This window comes from Protopterus annectens, chromosome 16.part0 (assembly GCF_019279795.1).
Source record: "Protopterus annectens isolate FY-2018-M chromosome 16.part0, PAN1.0, whole genome shotgun sequence".
NCBI classification, from domain to species: domain Eukaryota; kingdom Metazoa; phylum Chordata; order Ceratodontiformes; family Protopteridae; genus Protopterus; species Protopterus annectens.
The window spans coordinates 802,780,028-802,799,150 of NC_056750.1; the positions used below are offsets into that span (position 1 = coordinate 802,780,028).

Genomic DNA, 19,123 nt, shown 5'->3' on the forward strand with positions numbered 1-19,123 from the left:
GGGAGACTATAAAGGTTTGCTATCTTACAAGGAATTGTGGTGGCAATTGTATAAAGACGTGTCTACCCCTCCAGGCTTTAATGATTTCATTTCTATAAGACCTTTGCTTAATATGCTTAACTAGTAATGATATATATATATTTTTTTAGAGAGTTTGTTTTAAATTAATCACATTTTTGATGATATTTTTATTATACATTTTGACAGGATAGAATAGTATTATCGGTCAAACAAATGATATGTATTGACATTTATTTCGTATTGGATTGTTTTTTAGGATCTGCAACTTTAAATATGGCCAAGTTTTTGGTGCCAAATAGGTTATTTAAATTGTAATTGTTTTTAAGAAAACACTAGTTCTGATGAAGCCCGTGTTTGGAACGGGTGAAAGCGCTTAACTTGTAATCTCTTGGTTTTGTATTAAATCTTGGATAACTTGCAACCTTTTTTTTTTTATTAAATATTGGATATTTTGCATCCTCTGGCTTACAGCTCTTCATATATTGGACAAAGATTGTAGTTTGGACTTCAGGCGTCTCAAGACTGCATAGCGTTTGGCGTGGTTGCTAACAGTTTTTTTTTCCCTTATATTGAGATACAACCACCAAACATCTACAATTTTAGAAATTATTAGGAGAATATGGGACACAAGTTTTAATACCAGTATGAAGCAAAGACTGAGACAGACACCAAGAGTTGTATTTTGTAGGGGAAAAATATTTTAAGAGAGGCCAATTCCTAAAAGTATACATTCAGTTATGTACAAATGTGGGGCTTGCAAGTACTGCAAATATATCCACAATGGCACATATGTGATAGTATCTGGATATAACTGGTTTATACCATGCCCGGGCAGATGTAGTTGCAATTCAAGCATGTTAGTTTATTTGGCCACTTGCAGCACCTGCCCAGGTTTTTATAGGTTCATAGGTTCATAGGTTCATACTAGGCTATCTGCCCGAGGGCATTTACAAGCCTAGCCCATCGTTTTGTGGCTTACGCCACCCCTTTAGTATGGGGAACTATACCCATTATTTTGCTGTGCCTCTGTCGAGCAGTGACACTGAGGTAATCCCTGTATATCTATCTCCCATCCATTGGTCAAGATTTCTCTTGAACAAGGCCAGCGAGGTGCTCTGCCTCACATGTACCGGGATTTTGTTCCACAGCATAGGGAGTCTTTGGGTGATAAATCTATCCCTCCAGCACATCCTATTAATAGCCGTGTCGAGGTTTAAGTCTTGTGGCTCTGATGGATCTAGATTTTGAGGTGAAGCATATTCATCAAATCTGGGTTTGACATGGCCTTGTATGTTAGGCAAAGGTCACCTCTGAGCGAGCTGGAGTTCTTTCAGTCGGGCAGCATAGGATAGATTTTGAGACCCTTTATCCTTTTGGTGAGGAACTTTGTGGCCTCCAGCTGCTGCAAGTGTCGGGTCAGATACATTCGGCATTGTACTCAATCATTGGTCTGATGAGTGATGAGTAAAGGGAGACTATAACCTCCCTTGATCTAGATGAGAATCCCTTCATGATAAGGTGGGCAATGTAGAAGGTCTTCCTAACTACTTTAGCTACATGGGTGTCGAATGACAGACTACTATCAACCTGGGTCCCCAGGTCCCTGATAACTTCTTCTGTGCTCAGTGGATTGCCACCTATTTGGTAGCTAGGGGTAACCTTGTTTTTCCCGAAGGGTATGACTATGCATTTTTGGCATTTAACTTTAGGCAGTGGCTCTGGCACCAGTTATCCGCTTCTGTGAGACCCTTCTGAAGGATATCTGTGTCAGATGTGTTTTCTACTATGGCCCAGTTTGCAGTCATCTGCAAACTTTGTCAGCCATAACCCTCCTGTGTTTGCTTGTAAAAGTAGATGCCAAACAAGAGTGGGCCCAGGACTGAGCCCTGTGGGACACCACTTGTGACAGGCTTTGAGTCTGACATGGCGCCAGCAACTCTGACCCTGTGGGTTCTGTCACTCAGCCAGTTTGCAACCCATCTTGTGATGTATGGGTTAACATTTAAGCTGATGAGTTTTTCAATGATACCCGAGTGGGGTATTGTATCGAAGGCCTTAGCCAGATCGAGGTAGGCTGTATGGACTGCCTTTCCCTCATCAATGGCTTTGGTGACTATTTCAAAAGTCAACCAAGTTTAAAAGGCATGATCTGCCTTTGACAAAGCCAAACTGGGTTGGATCCAAAGTCTGCAAATTCCCTATGTCTTTATTTATGAGGTCCATTATGATCCTTTCCATGGCTTTGCAGATAAGGCTTGTCAAGCTAATGGGCGGTAATTTCCAGGGTCGGTGGAGGCACCGCCTTTGTGAAGTGGGACCACAGTTGCAGTGCGCCACATCCAGAGGTAAGACTTTGATTAAACAGCTGTCCTAGCTGTGGGTTTAATTCCTCATTGAGTTCGTGGAGCACACAGCCGGGGACACCATCAGGTCCCATGGATGCTGTGTTTTTGCTTTGGAGAGAGCAGTTCTCACTTGAAGATGTTTGGGGGCTGCAATCGTTTGGTATAGATATCTCTCCTTTGGGGAGGGGAGAAGTTTGCACTGAACCTGTCAGCCAGTATGTTGGCAATGTCTGTAGGATCAGTAATCTTCACATCATTTTGAACTAGTTCAGAGCATATCTGGGAGTTTCCTCCTAGGTTTCTAACATAGCTAAAGAAGGCCTTATGATTGTCTTTTGAGTCTTTAGCTATTTTTCTCTCGAAATTTGCTTTGGATGATTTTATGAGAGCTCTTAGTTTTTACTTATAGTGATCAAGGGTGTCTTACCTTTTAAGGATTTTGCTCTATCTTGTAGTAGCTTCCTCCTTTTGTTGTAGAGTTTGTTTATGGCTGGGGTCCACCAGACTTTGGTACAAAGAGTCTTTGTTTTGCTTGCGATTGCCTTATCCATGCAGTCCTGCAGGTGCTGGTAGAAGGCATTTGTAAGTGATTCAGCGGCTTGAGTACTGTTTGGGCCTTAAAGGAGACCACACTAGTCTTTAGAAGTGTGAAGTCGGCTTTTGAGAAGTTCTTTACTGTGGTCTTTTTATTTCAGGTGGGGTGGGATGAGGACCTCCAGCGAGATTAGTTTGTGATCTGATCTCACCAGTGAGGTATACTTCGGTGTTGAATATTGTGCTCCCATGTTCGTGATGATGAGATCAAGTATGTTATCTCCTCTTGTGGGAATGGTGACTAGTTGTTCCATGGCATTTGAGTTTATGAATTCCAGGAACTTTTGGGCTAGGGTGTTTGGGCTTGAGTAGTGTTCCCAGTCTATATTTGGGTAATTGAAGTCACCTAGTATGATTGTGTTTGGTGATACATTTATCCCTCTAGTGTTTTCAGGAAGGCCATGTGAGGTTCCTGAGTTTGTGAGGGTGGCCTGTAACATGCTACAATTTGGAGAGCAGTCTTGCCTACGGTTAATTGCACCTGGATGGTCTCCGATGCATCATACCAGTCTTGAGGTGTGGGTGTCCTTGATGAATATGGATACCTCCTTTCTTGGTATTTTCCTGATTTTGGGGCGGAACGCATGATATGAGGTAAAACCTGATAGCGCTGGGGTGCTCTCAGGAGCCTTGAACCATGTTTCTGTCACAGCACAGACATCGATGTTCTCCATACTGAGAAGGGCCTCGCATTTTGAGATTTAGACTTCTGGCATTGAGCAGCATTACCCTTAGTTTTTTCCTTTTTGTGTTCTAGGGTGGTAGGTTTAGAATTTGAGCCTTGCCTAAAAAGGCACTATGGGGTGGCAAGAGCCTTTGCCAATATCCGAATCCCAGGGGTGACAGGTGCAAGCCGTGTCCAGCATGTCATCCCAGGCAGACAGATACTGGATCCCCTTTGAATGACACCAGTGTTTAAGCCAATTGTTAAAGCTGATCATCTTATCTCTGTATTGTGGCATCATTCTTGGTGAAGGTAGGATACTGCTCAAGGTCAGGGTCATACCTGCCTGGGCTACATAATCAGAGAGCTCCTCAATGTCTCTTTTCATGTAGTCCAAGGAGGTACGTCTCAGGTCGTTTACACCAGCGTGGACAATGACTGAGTCATATTTGTACCTGCTGTTGAGAGACCTGAGTGCTCAGACAGCTTACTGTGACCTTCTCCTTACTCAGTCTGGCAGTGTGTCTGACTATGGAGTCACCAATGACTAGTGTGTCTGGCATTGTGTTTGGCCTTAAGGGCTGTGACTGTTTGACACTCTGACTGTGAGGTCTGTGTGTTGCAGGTGTTGTGTTCTGAGGTGGTGGTTGTTTGGGTGTCTGCTTTGGTGGCCTCTGCTGTTTTGGTAGATTTTTGATCAGAGCCTCAGTATGTCTTTGTGTGTTTATGTGTATGATTTGAGGTTGTAATGGTACTATGTGAGACTGGGTCTATAGTGTGTGTGGTAACCTTCTCCTCCTGACTGGTCTTGCCAGTCCTATGTTGAGAGAGCTCAGCCTCCAGTTTGGCCGTATAGTTGCATCTCGCATGTATTTGTGTTTTGTGGGAGGAGGAGAGGGTTGTCTGTGTACATGAGGCAATTGTAACATTGCCTCAATATTCCCAGGTTCACCAGCTGAGCAGGAGAGGACACTAGCAACTGATCCCTCGACATGCTAGAAGGATAGACAAAAACTTTAAAAAGATTCCGGGGGGTGTGGGTGACCGAGAAATGAGGGGTTGCCTTTTTGGGGTGCTATCTATAAGAGTGCCGTATCAAGGTAATAAGTACTGTAGGAGCAAGTGCTAGGTTTAACAGATAGAGAATAGTCTACTTAGAGTGAAGTAGAGATGATCTTTTAGTTGTAGGATACGCTGATTAGATCAGTAGTATAGGTCGAGGAAGGTAGTTTCAAGGGAAAATTTGAAGAGTGGACTTTAGGTAGCCCGAATAGTTTAAACCTGCTTAACCGAGCTGCCCTAGTGTGCAACAGTGGCAACTCAAGCGTGCTTTATAGCAGGGGCTGGAAAAGACAGGAAATGACCCAAATGGCCAATAAACTACAAGTTACTGCCTTAAACCACTCCTCTGAGGACAACAGGCAGCTCAGTACTCCCTACTCCCACTAGTGAGTAAAGAAACTACCCTTGACCAAACAAGGAAAATGGAGAAAACAGGAACCAAGACAAAGCCCAGGGATCAGCAAAATCTGGTCTCTGGAACACTAGTTAGGAAAGTATGGAAAGCAAGGATATTTTTTTCAAGTTTTTTACAGAAAAGCAGAAAACACAATAAATGCTATGATTTTCGATTAAATGCTATCAAAAGCTAGTACACTTGAGTGTATTAGCCTGTAGTTTAACTTTTAGGCAAAACTTAAACTAGCAAGTGCAGTAAACAGTTTTAGCTTATAAACACAGAAAAACAGTGCAAACTTTGATAAATAAAGCAGAAACAGTCGTCGAAAGGCCACAAAAGTCGAAAAAAGCCAAGAAAAATACTTAAAATCTGGAAAGGTAGTCTTTTCTGGTCTCTGCTGCTAGAGGAACACTGCTGGCCACCACGAGAGCTGTGCTGAGTTCTCAATAGCTGGAAAAGTTTATAGCAGGGGCTGGAAAGACAGGAAATGACCCAAAATGGCCAATAAACTACAAGTTACTGCCTTAAACCACTCCTCTGAGGACAACAGGCAGCTCAGTACTCCCTACTCCCACTAGTGAGTAAAGAAACTACCCCTTGACCAAACAAGGAAAATGGAGAAAACAGGAACCAAGACAAAGCCCAGGGATCAGCAAAATCTGGTCTCTGGAACACTAGTTAGGAAAGTATGGAAAGCAAGGATATTTTTTTTTGTTTGTCAAGTTTTTTTTACAGAAAAGCAGAAAACACAATAAATGCTATGATTTTCGATTAAATGCTATCAAAAGCTAGTACACTTGAGTGTATTAGCCTGTAGTTTAACTTTTAGGCAAAACTTAAACTAGCAAGTGCAGTAATGTAGGAAAACCTATGGAGACTCAAAGATAGAATTGCAGAACATCTTAGGGCAATTAAAAATAATGACACACATAATGCCCTGTTTATCTGAAGTACTGCGTGTTCCAACTATAAGAAGTTTAGTTTCTTTGTGCTTGATCGAGTGATCCCAAGTGAAAGAGGGGAGATGATAAACTTAGAGTAGAAAAACTAGAATACAAATGGCAAATTAGAATAAATGCAACACTTCCCCCTGGATTGAATGAAAATATATCCATTATGCCAGTATTGAAACAAAGGGCTAATGAAATGTAATATTTAGTTACTATTTTATATTTTCATTTTTAATTATATGGATGTGTTTATTTGTATTTTTGCACACACAAAATAGGGTATACATATATGGTTTCACTTCATAAACACGAATTGCTGAAATATCGAATTTCAGAAATTCGTGTCCATGAAGTCGAAACTTCAAAATAACGAAAGTGCACAAGCGAGAATAGGACTATGTCGAATTAGCACTTATGCATATACATTATGTTGCGGAAATGTTTGGCTGGGATGGTGTCTGCAGTTTAAGGTGAGTGTGCATGAGTGTATTTCTAACTTGTATGAGTGGGTTAGGGTATGGAGGTAGAGGTATGATTGTGTATGTTGGCTGTGTGTGATTATTTTTCTGCTTACTGTTTGTGCAGTCTCGGAGTTAGTATTTATAAGTAGGGGGGTGTGGGGGTGCAGGGGGCTTCCCCCTGTATTTGTGTAGTGTAGGTGTGTGTCTGTGTGGTGTTTTGTTGTATTTAATTGTTTTGCAGTGTGGGTGTTATGGTTTGTGTGTTGTGTGCTATATTGTGTATGTTCGATGTTTTGGTTTCGTGATTGTGAAGCATTGGTGTTGTACTGACTACTGTGACGATGTGGCTATCAAAGGAGAGACTACTGTCCACCTGGGTCCCAAGGTCTCTTATCACACATTCGGTGTTAAGTAGATTGCTGCCTATGTGGTAGTTCATGTGCATTTTGAGGTTTAGACTTCTAGCATTGAGTAACATTACCCTCAGTTTTTGCTTGCCTGATGTTCACCGTGTTTCACTGTTGCAGTCATGACTGTAGGGTTCTCCCCTGCCGGCAGGCAGCCCTTGGTCGGCCAGAATCCCAAAGTCTGGGTCTGGCATCGGCTGTTCAACCATGCTCCCTGACGTCAGAGTGCCAGGAGTGCAAAGCTGACAGCCGACGCCATCTTCTCCAGTCTTCCTTGCCGTGCGGTGATAGCAGTTCACAAGTGCCGGTCGGCTGACTCCTGACGAATTTTACTGATATACTTCGGTCCGAAGTCTTTCTTCTCCACTCAAAGCTAAGTACCCCGTTGGGGAAACTTTTTTCTTGCTCCACTCCGATGTCAGAAAAAGTTAATAATTGTATTTCATGTGGGAAGCAAATACCTCAAAAGGATTTTCATTCTTACTGTATTCCTTGCTTGGGCCCTGACCACGACGTAGCTAGTTGTCGGTTTTGTGCTAGATTCAATCAACGTACAATTAAGTGAAGGTACGATTTTGCTTTTCATTACTTCGGTAGACGCTTTAACTACAAAATGTCTGATACAGTCCCGGCTACCGGAGTTCACAAGCGTCGCAAGGATAAAGACAGGCCTCCGAGGTTCAAATCTGATGATAGCGCACAAGCGGAGCCAGATTCAGGTTCGGCCGTCGTCAGTGAGGCGCTTTTGCAGCCCCTGTCGTCGGCCATTTCAGAACCGACGCCAAAACGGACTCTCATGAGGAGCCAACCAGGCCTTTAAATATTTCTGTTGCAGGACCTTCGGACAATGCTCCTTCGGATGGGTCCAGAGCCGCTGTTCAGGTACCGGCTTCCGAAGGGGTTTTCAGGCCTACTCAGCTACTAATAAAGGCAAAGCCAAAGACTCCTTCAAAATCAAAGACTTCAACACAGGCCTCTTCTGAACCGGCTCCTAAGTCACAGAAACAGTTACTCAAGATGGCGGAGGATTTAATTACTATGATTAGGGGTTCTCATCCACCGCCAGACAAAAGGCCAAGGCAGGATGTTTCTTATGATTCCTCTGATCAGGCTTCTGTTTCCTCCGTTTCTTCTTCTAATCAGGAATATTCTTTCCCTCCTTATGAGGATTCTGATGCTGAAGAATCCATTCCTTCTGCTTCTCCCCCTGAGGATTTCTCATTTGGGGAAACTTTGCATGAAATGAGGGAACATTTCCATTGGGAAGGACAGGAGTTTTTGGAATCCAAGAAAAGACTGAGGGAATTTCTTCTTCTTCCCCAACATAGACCCCTGGCTATTCCTCCTGTTTTGGATATTGTGGATGATGCCTTTTCGGAGGCTAACTTAACCCCTGACTCTTTTCCTCCTGCTCCTGTTAAGCCTGATAGATATTACAGGGTTCCCGATTCCCATCAGTTTTTATACAAGAACCCTTCTGCTGACCCTGAAACCATTTCTCAGGGTCCCAAGGGAGTTGAGGCCCCAAGGGAGTTGAGGCCGCTTCTGCCAAAAATCCCATTCCTACTGAAAAGGATTCTCAATCCTTAGAAAGATGGGGCAAAAAGGTGTACACTTCTGCTACTTTGTCCATTAAGGCTTTAAACTGACAGTTTCATATGTTAATACCAGCAATTTCTATTGTCTGTCTTAAAACAGAAGCTTACTTCCATTTCTGCCTGTGCAGAGGATAAGGAATTACATGACTTATTGCATGCTACTGAACAAGTTGAGAAGCATGGTTTACACTGTGGATTTGATGCCTTGGAGGCTTCTTGGCTGCTGGCCTCTGGCACAGTCATTAGAAGGCATGCATGGCTAAAGGAACAAAATTTACCTGAACAAATAAAGGCTAAATTATCGGATGCTCCTGTTCAGCATAATGTTTTGTTTGGATCTAAAGCTGAAGAGGTAGTTAAAAAGATGGAGGATAAATTGATCCTTTCCCGCTTCTGACAGGCCTCAGAGGGGTAGATATAGACGTTCCAGAGGGAGGCCTCAAACGCAAGCTGCTTATAGACCAAGACAGTGGACTGCTTCCAACCCTAGGGCAAGAATGCTTGGTTAGTGACTCTAAACTTAAGAGGCATACCTGCATATCCCATTAGGGAATCGTGCAGAAGATACCTCCACTTCAAGGCAAGTTTTATGCATTACCAATTCTCTGCACTGCCCTTTGGCTTATCTACTGCACCCAGGGTCTTTGCAAAGTGCCTGGCACCAGTAATTGCATTTTGCAGACAAAGAAGCATACAAATCTATCCTTACTTGAACGACTGTCTCATTCAAGCAGAAAACAAGGACATTCTTCTTCAACATTTGGCATTTGTAAAAAGGCTTCTAACATGCCTAGGGTACACAATAAATGAAAAGAAATCCCAACTGGTACCCTCTCAAATAATTACATTCCTGGGTGCAAGCTTGAATACAACTGCCCAGATGGCTTACCTTACGCCAGACAAACAAAGGAAACTGACTGTTTACTTCAAACAGATGGCTACAAAAACCCAAACAGATGGCAACAAAAACCCAGTTATCTGCATGACAAATTCTGCAGGCTTTGGGGTTCATGGCATCCTGCATTCTACTAATTCCATATGCAAGACTGCATATGAGGAAACTACAGTGGTATCTAAAAAGTTTATGGAGTCAACATTGTCACAGTCTGGAAACAATGATTCCTCTCATTCCCTGCCTACAACAGGAGTTTCTTTGGTGGGCAGAGACATGTCACCAGAACAAGGGACGGTCTTTCACTCTACCCCTTGCCACTCAAACCCTAACTACAGCTGCATCAGACTATGCTTTGGGGGCCCACCTGGCGGGGAGATGCATTCAGGGCATATGGAGCCCAAAACAAATGCATCTGCATATCAACCAAAAAGAGATGTTAGCTGTTCAGAATGCCCTGACAGCCTTCAAGGACTTACTTCATCCACAACAACTACTGATAAAGACGGACAACACCATGGTTATGTGGTACATAAACAAGCAGGGGGGTACACATTCCTACCCCCTTTGCAGACTAGCCATGGCATTGTGGGACACAGCCTTGACTTACCAAGTACATCTTCAAGCTCAATTCCTGCCAGGAAAACAAAATACTCTGGCAGACAACTTAAGCAGAAATCTTATGGACCCTGACGAGTGGAAACTGGATCCACAAGTCCTCAGCATGATAACAGAGAAATGGGGGAGTCCAGACATAGATCTATTTGCCTCTCCCCAAAATTATCAACTGGACAAATTCTGCACAAGGACTTATCACAGACAAGCATGGAAAGTGGATGCCCTATCCTTCAGTTGGAAAAACCTATCAGTCTACGCCTTTCCTCCTCTGCCTCTTCTCCTCAAGGTCTTACTAAAGGTCAGACAGGAAAAAACAAAAATAATCCTAATTGCCCCGGACTGGCCTCGCCAGCACTGGTACCCAATTCTAAGGAATATGTCTCAACTCCTTCCTTGGTACTTGCCTCAAATACATCATCTACTGTCTCAGCAGAGCAATCAAATTCTGCACAATCAGCTCCAAACTCTGAACCTGGCAGCATGGCTGATCATGTAATTATTCAAACAACACCTCTCAAGTAAATCTGTGATGGATGTTAGTTTGGAAACCAGAAGGCCTAGTACTAGAAAATCTTATGATAAATGGAAGAGATTCTGTGCTTGGAACCAAGCACAAGGAACGGACACAGCAAAGCCAAATATTCCTCAGATTTTACAATACTTGATTGAGATGCTTGACAAGGGCCTATCTTTTTCTTCAATAAAAATCCATGCCTCTGCCATCTTGGCTCATTCCAACACAGAGCCTTCCATCTTTTCTCTTCCTCTGCTAAAACCCCTCTTAGAGGGGCCAAAAATTTAAGGCCACCCAGAAGATCACCAACTCCTGCATGGGACCTCAATTTTGTGCTGGAAAAGCTCACCCTGCCTCCTTTTGAACCAGCAGCTACTGTGGATATAAAGTTTTTATCTTAGAAAACCGCTTTCCTTCTGGCAATCACTTCAGCAAGAAGGGTTTCAGAACTACAAGCCCTCATGGCTGTGGAGCCTTTTATTACATTTTACCCGGACAGGGTGTCCCTCAGGACCAATCCTTCCTTTAAGCCTAAGGTGGTATCCAGTGTGGCTCTTAACCAAACTATTCGCCTGCCAACATTTTACCCAAATCCGCAGAACAAGGGGGAGCGGATTCTGCATTCCTTGGACGTACACAGACAACTAAGATTCTACTTAAACAGGACCAAATCTCTAAGAAAGTCTGAGCAACTACTGGTGGCATTTGCTGCAGGATCAGAGGGGAAGGCTATATCAAAGCAGACTATTTCAAAGTGGATAAGCCACTGCATTCGTTTCTGCTACTTGCATCATGGTAAACCGTTGCCCAAGGGAATAGGGGCACATTCCACCAGGGCTGCATCTACCTCAGCAGCCTTTCTCAGAGGAGTTCCAACCAAAAAAATTCCAGAAGCTGCTACTTGGAGCTCTGTTCATACCTTTACAAAAGCATTATCATTTGCCTCTCTTTTCTAAGTCCAGGGCAGACTTTGCCACTGCAGTTCTGCAGGGCCTTATAGCCGCTCCTAATGCTATTTAGTTCCAGCCTCCCATCCATAGCTTTGGGATTCTACCCAAATGTAATGACTGCAACAGTGAAACATGAAGAACGTAGTACAGTTGTGTACACTTACCATAAATGTAGATGTTGGAGTGTATTCACTGTTGCAGTCCGGGTTACCCATCCGCCATCCCCCCTTTTTCTAGAACTTCTCTTTCCTTCACTATATTCTAAAGCCTTTTTGGTGTATTTGCTTTTAGATGAAGGTAAAGTTTATGTTGCTACAATTGCATTTACATATATATTGCAGTTTATATATATATATATATATATATATATATATATATATATATATTTATTTATTTTTTTTAATTTTTTTTGCTCCCCATTTGGGGGGCACCTGACATCTGGGACAAGAAAAATTGAATAAAATGGCTTTGGCTGCATGTGTTATACCCCTGATGACCTGACGTCATGGAAGAGGAGACAGCAACCGACACAGGACCCAAGACTTTGATATTCAGGCCGACTGAGGGCAACCTGCCAGCAAATTACCCAAATGTAATGACTGCAACAGTGAATACACTCGAATATCTACATTTATGGTAAGTGTACACAACTGTACTTTCATGTAGAACACAGCCAGCGATGTTGTCAGGTCCCGTAGAAGCTGTAATGTTAAGTTGTCTATCTCGCCTTCGTTCTTGCTGGTTGGGATCGGAGCTGATCCTCGACTCCGACTCTGCCATCTTCTAAAGCTTGAGAGCTGTTTACTGGCTCGAGGCTACCCCTTATCCCATGATGCCTAGTGCTAGCTACCCAGATCTCGTTTGCCGCTTCAGCTGCGAGGTGTTGTTTTTCTGGCTCAGGCTTGTATTGACTTTATTATAGAACTTTTTTCTGTGAAGTAATCCCTTTTTCTCATTAAGGTATTCTAATATTTAGTTTTATACTCGTGGTAGTTGAGTGAATTTTTTGTAGTCCCCTTCCCCTCTTAGAACTCGTTTAAATTAGAGAGTTCTACCCCTCCCCCTCCTTATCCTTTCTTATCAGGTTAGCCATTTAGGTTATTAGCTATTGTATTTTTGGTTTCAGAATGTCTAAAGAATCCAAAGTGTTCTGGGTTCAAGAAGTATGACTCATGCTGTCAAAAAATGTCTCTGACAGATGGGCACACTTTTTGCGTCTATTGCTTAGGCGCTGTGCACTTGCAGGACTCTTGTTCCATCTGCTATGCATTTAATCCAAGAGTTCTGCAGGAGCGTAAGAATAAGCTTATTCTTAGGGGCTTTTAAAACCCCAGGATTCACCGGCCAAGACAGCCTGTGAAATCCCCAAAATCGTCCAAATCGTCCGCTCCAAGTGTGGAGCCGACTTTGATTCAGACTATACCTGCTTCTTCGGTTCTGGCTGGAACCAATAAGACTGTCTCCCTGTCGGCTCCATCAGAAACTTTGGAGCTGTCGCAGAGCCGCAAGAGGATGAGGTCACCCTCTCTGGAATCTATTCATTCGGCTCCTCAGTCTCCCCTGCTTCAGAGCAGGCGTAGTCACAGATCATCTCGCTCCTCTTGACTCTCTAGGCTCTCGGATCACGATGTGGAGAGTGTGGTCAGTAGGTTGCTAAAGTCGCAGGCACTTGAAAAGATGTTGTCCAGCCCTCCTCAACAGGTGTCTGCTCCATCCACTTCTATCGATGTTACTCCTCTGACTCCATTGAGCTCGGAGCCGGAGTTCGTTGGGGTTCGAGTAGTGGAACCGTCGGCTCCAATAACTCTGTCTCCTTCGGTTCCGTTTCCCTCGATGGTGCCGTTCGTCGAGGGATCTGGGCACCGGGGCTCCCTCGTCAGCTCCTAGGGGGCGAGTAGCATTGGTCCCTTGTCCGACCCCATTCTCCCTCTCGGAGCTTCGGCGCAGGTGAGCTCGGCTCCTACATTGGCCTCGGAGCCATCTCCCCCTGTGCAGAGAAGGATTCCGATTTCCTCTGAACCGGAGCCTTCTCTGCATCGTGGCAGGGACGCCTTTGATGTCATGATGAGTGTGCTGGCCTCTGAGTCAGCTCCACTATCGGCCCCATCGGCTCCATCCCCTGTAGTGCCTGTGCCAACCTCTGCTCCTCCTCCAGACCCCAAGCATGGGGAACCAGCACTCCAGGGCACCCCATTGGGTGTTCCCTCTTCTTCCAAGGCCTCCCCTGACCATTCAGAGGAATCCCCTCTTAAGAAGTGCAAGAGGAAGCACATCGAATCCCCTGAGTCTGTCACTTCTGATACAGACTTAGATGACTCTGATGGGTCCCCGAGATCCCCCTCTGAAGATGTTTCCTTTTTGGACATTCTTGAAATGCTTAAGCAGAGGGGGAACTGGAATCCCCTAGCCCCTACCGAGGATGAATCAGTATTCCTGGATGTATTTGGTTCCCGACCTTCCACCTCCTGGGTTTCTCCGCCTTTCAATCCACTTATGTCAGTGGTGGCTCGAAAGGCTTGGTCAGCTCCGGATACAGTGGAACCAACTCCGAGGAGACCTGGTAAATTCATTACAGCACCCCAGGACAAGCAATTCCTTTCAAAAGGTGTTCCTGTTGATGCCATGGTGGTAGCAGCAGCCACGAAAAAGGAGTTAGCGGAAACTTCTTCATCAGTCCATCCTCCTAACAAGGAGTCTAGGACCATGGACAGATATGGGAAGCGAATGTTTGCTTTAGCGACCTTTTCTTTGAGGTCAGTGAACTACTTATGCCATTTTACCCGGCTTCAGAGGGATCTCCTTAAAGAGCTTGGAGATACCCTTCAAGATCCATCAGCTCTGGGAGGGGGCTCAAGCTAAATTGGCTTCCCAGCTGGCGACCCTTAATTCTGTAGTCAACTCCTCCATGAGGCTCATTTCCTATGCAGTCGATGGGGCGAGCAGAGGTGCAGGTACTGGTGTGGCCCTGAGGAGACACCGTGGATGCAGCTGTGTAATTTTGTGGAACACTTTAGAGTTTCATTCACCAACACCCCCTTTGATGGTTCCTTTCTTTTTGGACCACAGGTGAAAGATACTTTGACTAGGTGTGAGCAAGAAGGCAAGACTTTCTCTGCTGTGGGAGTCTGTTTTTCCACTCCTTCCAGACCATACCCCCTTGTGGCAGAGGGGGTCCGCAGAACCAGGGCAACAGAGAATCTTTCTCTGAGAAGCCCTTTCAACATCCCTGAAGGGTTGCCCCACTGCCCGCCTCTGGAAGCAGTCGGGGGAAGACTTTCTCTGTACCCAAAAGCCTGGCAGAATTTAACGCAAGACAAATGGGTATGGTCAATTGTATCCGGAGGTTACAGAATTCCCTTCTCTCAGCCCCCTTTAACTTCAAGCAAATCCTTTCCAGATGTTCCACCCAGTCTGAGGGACCAAGCAGTCATAGAAATTTCAAACTGCTAAAAAAAAAAAGTCATCCAGGAAGTCCCGGCAGACCAACATGGATCAGGAACTTACTCAAGGTTCTTTTTGGTACCAAAAAAGACGGGACTGGAGACCGATTCTGGATCTCAGCAAACTGAACATGTCTGTTCAAAGAACAAAGTTTTGGATGGTCATGCTACAGTCCATTCTACCCTTTTTGGGTCAGGACAATTGGATGTGCTCCATAGATCTCCAGGATGCGTACTATCACATCAAAATGGACAGGCGTTCCAGGAGATTCCTTCGCTTCCAGCTGGGAGCCAGTCATTACCAGTTCAGAACTCTGCCCTTTGGTCTCACCAAGTGTATGGCAGTCGTCACGGCTCACCTGAGACATCTAGGATTCCAGGTGTTTCCGTACCTAGACGACTGGCTCCTCATTGCTATTACCAGGCATCAACTTCTCCAAGCCAGGGACTATACAGTCACAATCTGCTCCCAGCTAGGCATCACAATAAACTCCGAAAAATCTGCCTCGTTGCCCTGTCAATCTATTACCTATATAGGAGCAGACTTAGACACAAGGGACATGTCCGCAAGGCTGCCGCCAGACAGGGTGTCTACAATTCGCCAGCAAGTTCAAATTCTAATGCAGTGCAAAAGGATCCAAGTCAGGTTCGTCCTTCAAACTCTGGGTTCCATGGCAGCAGCAATTCTTCTAATCCCTCTGGCCCGCTTTCACATGAGAATTCTTCAGTGGCTTCTGTTCACACAATGGTCTTTCCAACAGCTGCCCATGTCTCACATGATCACGATTACAGAAGCATGCAAAAGGCACCTTTCCTGGTGGATGGTCTCTCCACTAGTGTCTCAGGGCAGACCCTACATTCAGCCCCTCCGGTAGCCACAGTGACCACAGATGCCTCCCTGATAGGGTGGGGGGGCATTATCAGGGCAGGACAGTCCAAGGCACTTGGCAGCCTCATGAGTACCACCTGCATATAAGCGTCCTAGAAATGAGAGCCGTGCTCCTAGCGTTGCAAGCTCTTCAGGACTCTCTCCCTTCTGGGACCATTGCAATTCAAACGGACAACATGTCAGTGGTGTGGTACATCAACAAGCAAGGCGGAACCAGGTCCTATCCCCTATGTCGAGAAGCACTCAGACTCTGGCAGTGGGCGATTTCCTCCCAACGATTTCTGATGGCAGCGCACATCTCTGGGAGGTTCAATGTCATAGCGGACAGGCTCAGCAGAGCTATTCTCATGCCTCACGAGTGGTCTCTGAATCAGGAAGTTGCGGATCTGATCTTTCGCAAATGGGGACAGCCTTGCTGCAATCTTTTTGCCACCCCCTTCAACAGCAAATGCAGCAACTACTTCTCCATTCTTCCACTTCCAGGTCACTCTCCCAGAGATGCTGTAGTCCACGATTGGCCTCAGGGACTCTTTTATGCCTTCCCTCCATTTCACTGATACCGAAGCTCATACAGAAAGCTATATTGTTGGGTTGCAAAATGATCCTCATTGCCCCCTACTGGCCTCGACAGACATGGTTTCCATTCCTGCATCATTACCTACTCAAGCAGCCGTGGACTCTGGATCCCATTCCAGACCTGCTGATTCATCAATCAAACGGGTTGCATCAATCCCTTCAAACACTCTAGCTCACAGCTTGGTTGCTCCAGTTCCAACCCTAGCCAGACTTCCCAGCATTTCCCCGGCCTTGCATGAGATTATTGTGTCCTCTCACAAGTCCACGACTAGAAAAACTTATGCTAGTAAATGGAAACGTTTTTCTTGTTGGGCAGAGGCTAGGAATATTGATCCCTTTTCAGCCCCAGTCCATGAAATTATGGAGTTCCTAGCACAACTCTTTCATTCTGGGTCCACTTCTGCTACAATCAGGGTTCAATTGGCGGCCATTTCTAACTTTCATGTTGGGTTGTCTAATTCAAACATTGTCTCATAAGCTCTGTAAAGCCTTTCTAAGAGGGACTTCTCTCCTTAGACCTCCAGTGAGAGATCCTCCTCCTCCTTTGGACCTTAATTTGGTACTAACCTCTTTAATTATGCCCCCATTTGAACCTGCAGCATCCTGCTCAATTAAATTCCTATCTTGGAAAACACTTTCTGGTGGCTATTATGTCAGCCAGACGCATCTCTGAACTACAGGCACTATGTGTTCGTCCTCCATACTTGGTTTTTCATAAGGATAGGGTTGCTCTGAGGACTAATCCATCTTTCCTTCCGAAAGTCTGCTCAGAAAATAATTTGAACCAATCTATAGACCTTCCTGTGTTTTTCCCTAACCACACCAACAAGGCAGAATACAAATTACACCAGTTGGACGTTCATAGACAACTGCGTTTTTACTTGCATAGGACCCAAGGATACAAGGAAGTCGGACCAACTATTCCTTTCCTATGCTCTAGGCAAACAAGGTCTCCCAGTTTCAAAGTGACCTTATCCAGGTGGTTGTCTCATATTATTACCTTCATTTATCAATTGAGAAACAAAGACTTGCTTATCAAACCGAAAGGTCATTCTACTAGGGCTTTGGCCGCCTCTGTAGCCTTCCAATCTAGGTTGCCCATGGATTCTATTTGTGCAGCTGCCACGTGGGCAAATCCTCATACTTTTATTTCTCATTACAAACTAGATATGGTCTCTAGGAGCAGGGCTGACTTTGGTTCCACTGTTCTGAAGAGTCTGTTCCAATGAGCCACCTAGGATTGTAGGTGCTAGGGACGCTGTCCCAACCAGCAAGAACGAAGGCGAGATAGACAACTTGACATAAAGAAGTTATGTACCTACCATAATGTTCCATGTTAGTTGTCTTCATCTCGCCTTCTTCTTGCATCCCACCCTCCATCCCCCTGTCCTATTGGATCGAGAGGAGTTTTGTTTTTCACTGGCTGAGTATTCTCTGGTTTGTTTCCTCTTCTGACTTAGAGAGTATGATAGTTATGCTCAACCTGTTCTTGGGCAGGTTGTTTCTCTGGTGGAGTCTGGGGTTAGCTGTTATAAATGAGATCTGGGTAGCTAGCGCTAGGCATCATGGGATAAGGGGTAGCCTCGAGCTAGTAAACCGCTCTCAAGCTTTAGATGATGGCCGAGTCGGTGCCGATCCAACCAGCAAGAAGAAGGCGAGATGAAGACAACTAACATGGAACATTATGGTAGGTACATAACTTCTTTTTCTTGGCCTTGGACAATGCTGTTTTAACCTGTGCAGCAGTAATACTGGATGACTGGCAATCTACTGGTATTGTGATTGGTCCTTTGGAGGGTGAAGAAAGGGGTAAAGTTGACACTGAATCTGTCAGCCAATATATTGGCAATATCTGTTGGCTCGGTATAGGAGGTACCATTGTGCAGTAGCTCAGAGCAAATCTGGATATTGCCGTGGAGATTCTTTACATAACTATAGAATGCCTTGTGGTTGTCTTTACTATCTGCTGCAATTCTGTTTTCAAAGCTAGCTTTAGAGGATTTGATGAGGGATCTCAACTTTTTGTTGAAGCTGGTAAGGGAGTTTTTACAGTCCTGGGACTTCACCTTATTCCATATCAATTTCCTCGTTCTGTTGTAGAGTTTGTTTATGGCAGGGGACCACCAGATTGGCTTCCTTTTTCTGGAAGAGAGTGTCTTGATTGTATTGGGTATGCCGAGATCCAGGCATTTGTGTATGTGTTCGTACAGTGCATTGTTGGGATTGTTATGGGCGGTTCTGCTCAGCCGTCATGTGCTACAGTCAGACATGCATTTCAGTTCATGTATTCTGGTTCTTTATAATGTTTGTTACAGCTGTTGTGAGTTTTCTTACTGTAGGGGAATAATTAAAACTAGAAAGGACTAGTCATATGTTGAGAATGTCTATGTTAGTCCTGCATTTTTCTTTAGGCAATACTTTGCTTATGTTTTCAAAAGTTTGCATTTTTATGAAATGATAGTTTTTCTCTTTCCTTTGTTTTTGTAGGCGGAAGCAAGGTAACGAACTCCTAGAATCTCTGGAAAAAGAAAGGTAAGACTGAAATTTGTGTAAAACACCTGGAGTGGTAGGGACTGTGGGATTCACACTGTTCTAGAAATGTGGCATCTCCAACCAGTCTGCATCTTGAATGTAAAGGAAGACTTTATTACTAAACTAGTGTCCTTTTTTTTTATGTTTTATTTTTGGGCCTGCCATACTGGTTTCCAAACAATTCATGCAGGTTTAGACCAGCTTCCTTGTTTT

General features: G+C 44.5%; 1 protein-coding gene across 1 annotated transcript in view; it reads left to right on the top strand.

Moving 5' to 3' along the window:
- Positions 1–19,123, top strand: part of LRSAM1 (leucine rich repeat and sterile alpha motif containing 1) — a gene marked incomplete in the record, with an annotated part of 1,381,442 nt that overhangs the window by 773,892 nt on the left and 588,427 nt on the right. Inside the window, 1 exon segment of the mRNA XM_044058294.1 lies at positions 18,866–18,910. Within this exon segment, the coding sequence (XP_043914229.1) occupies positions 18,866–18,910 (45 nt within the window).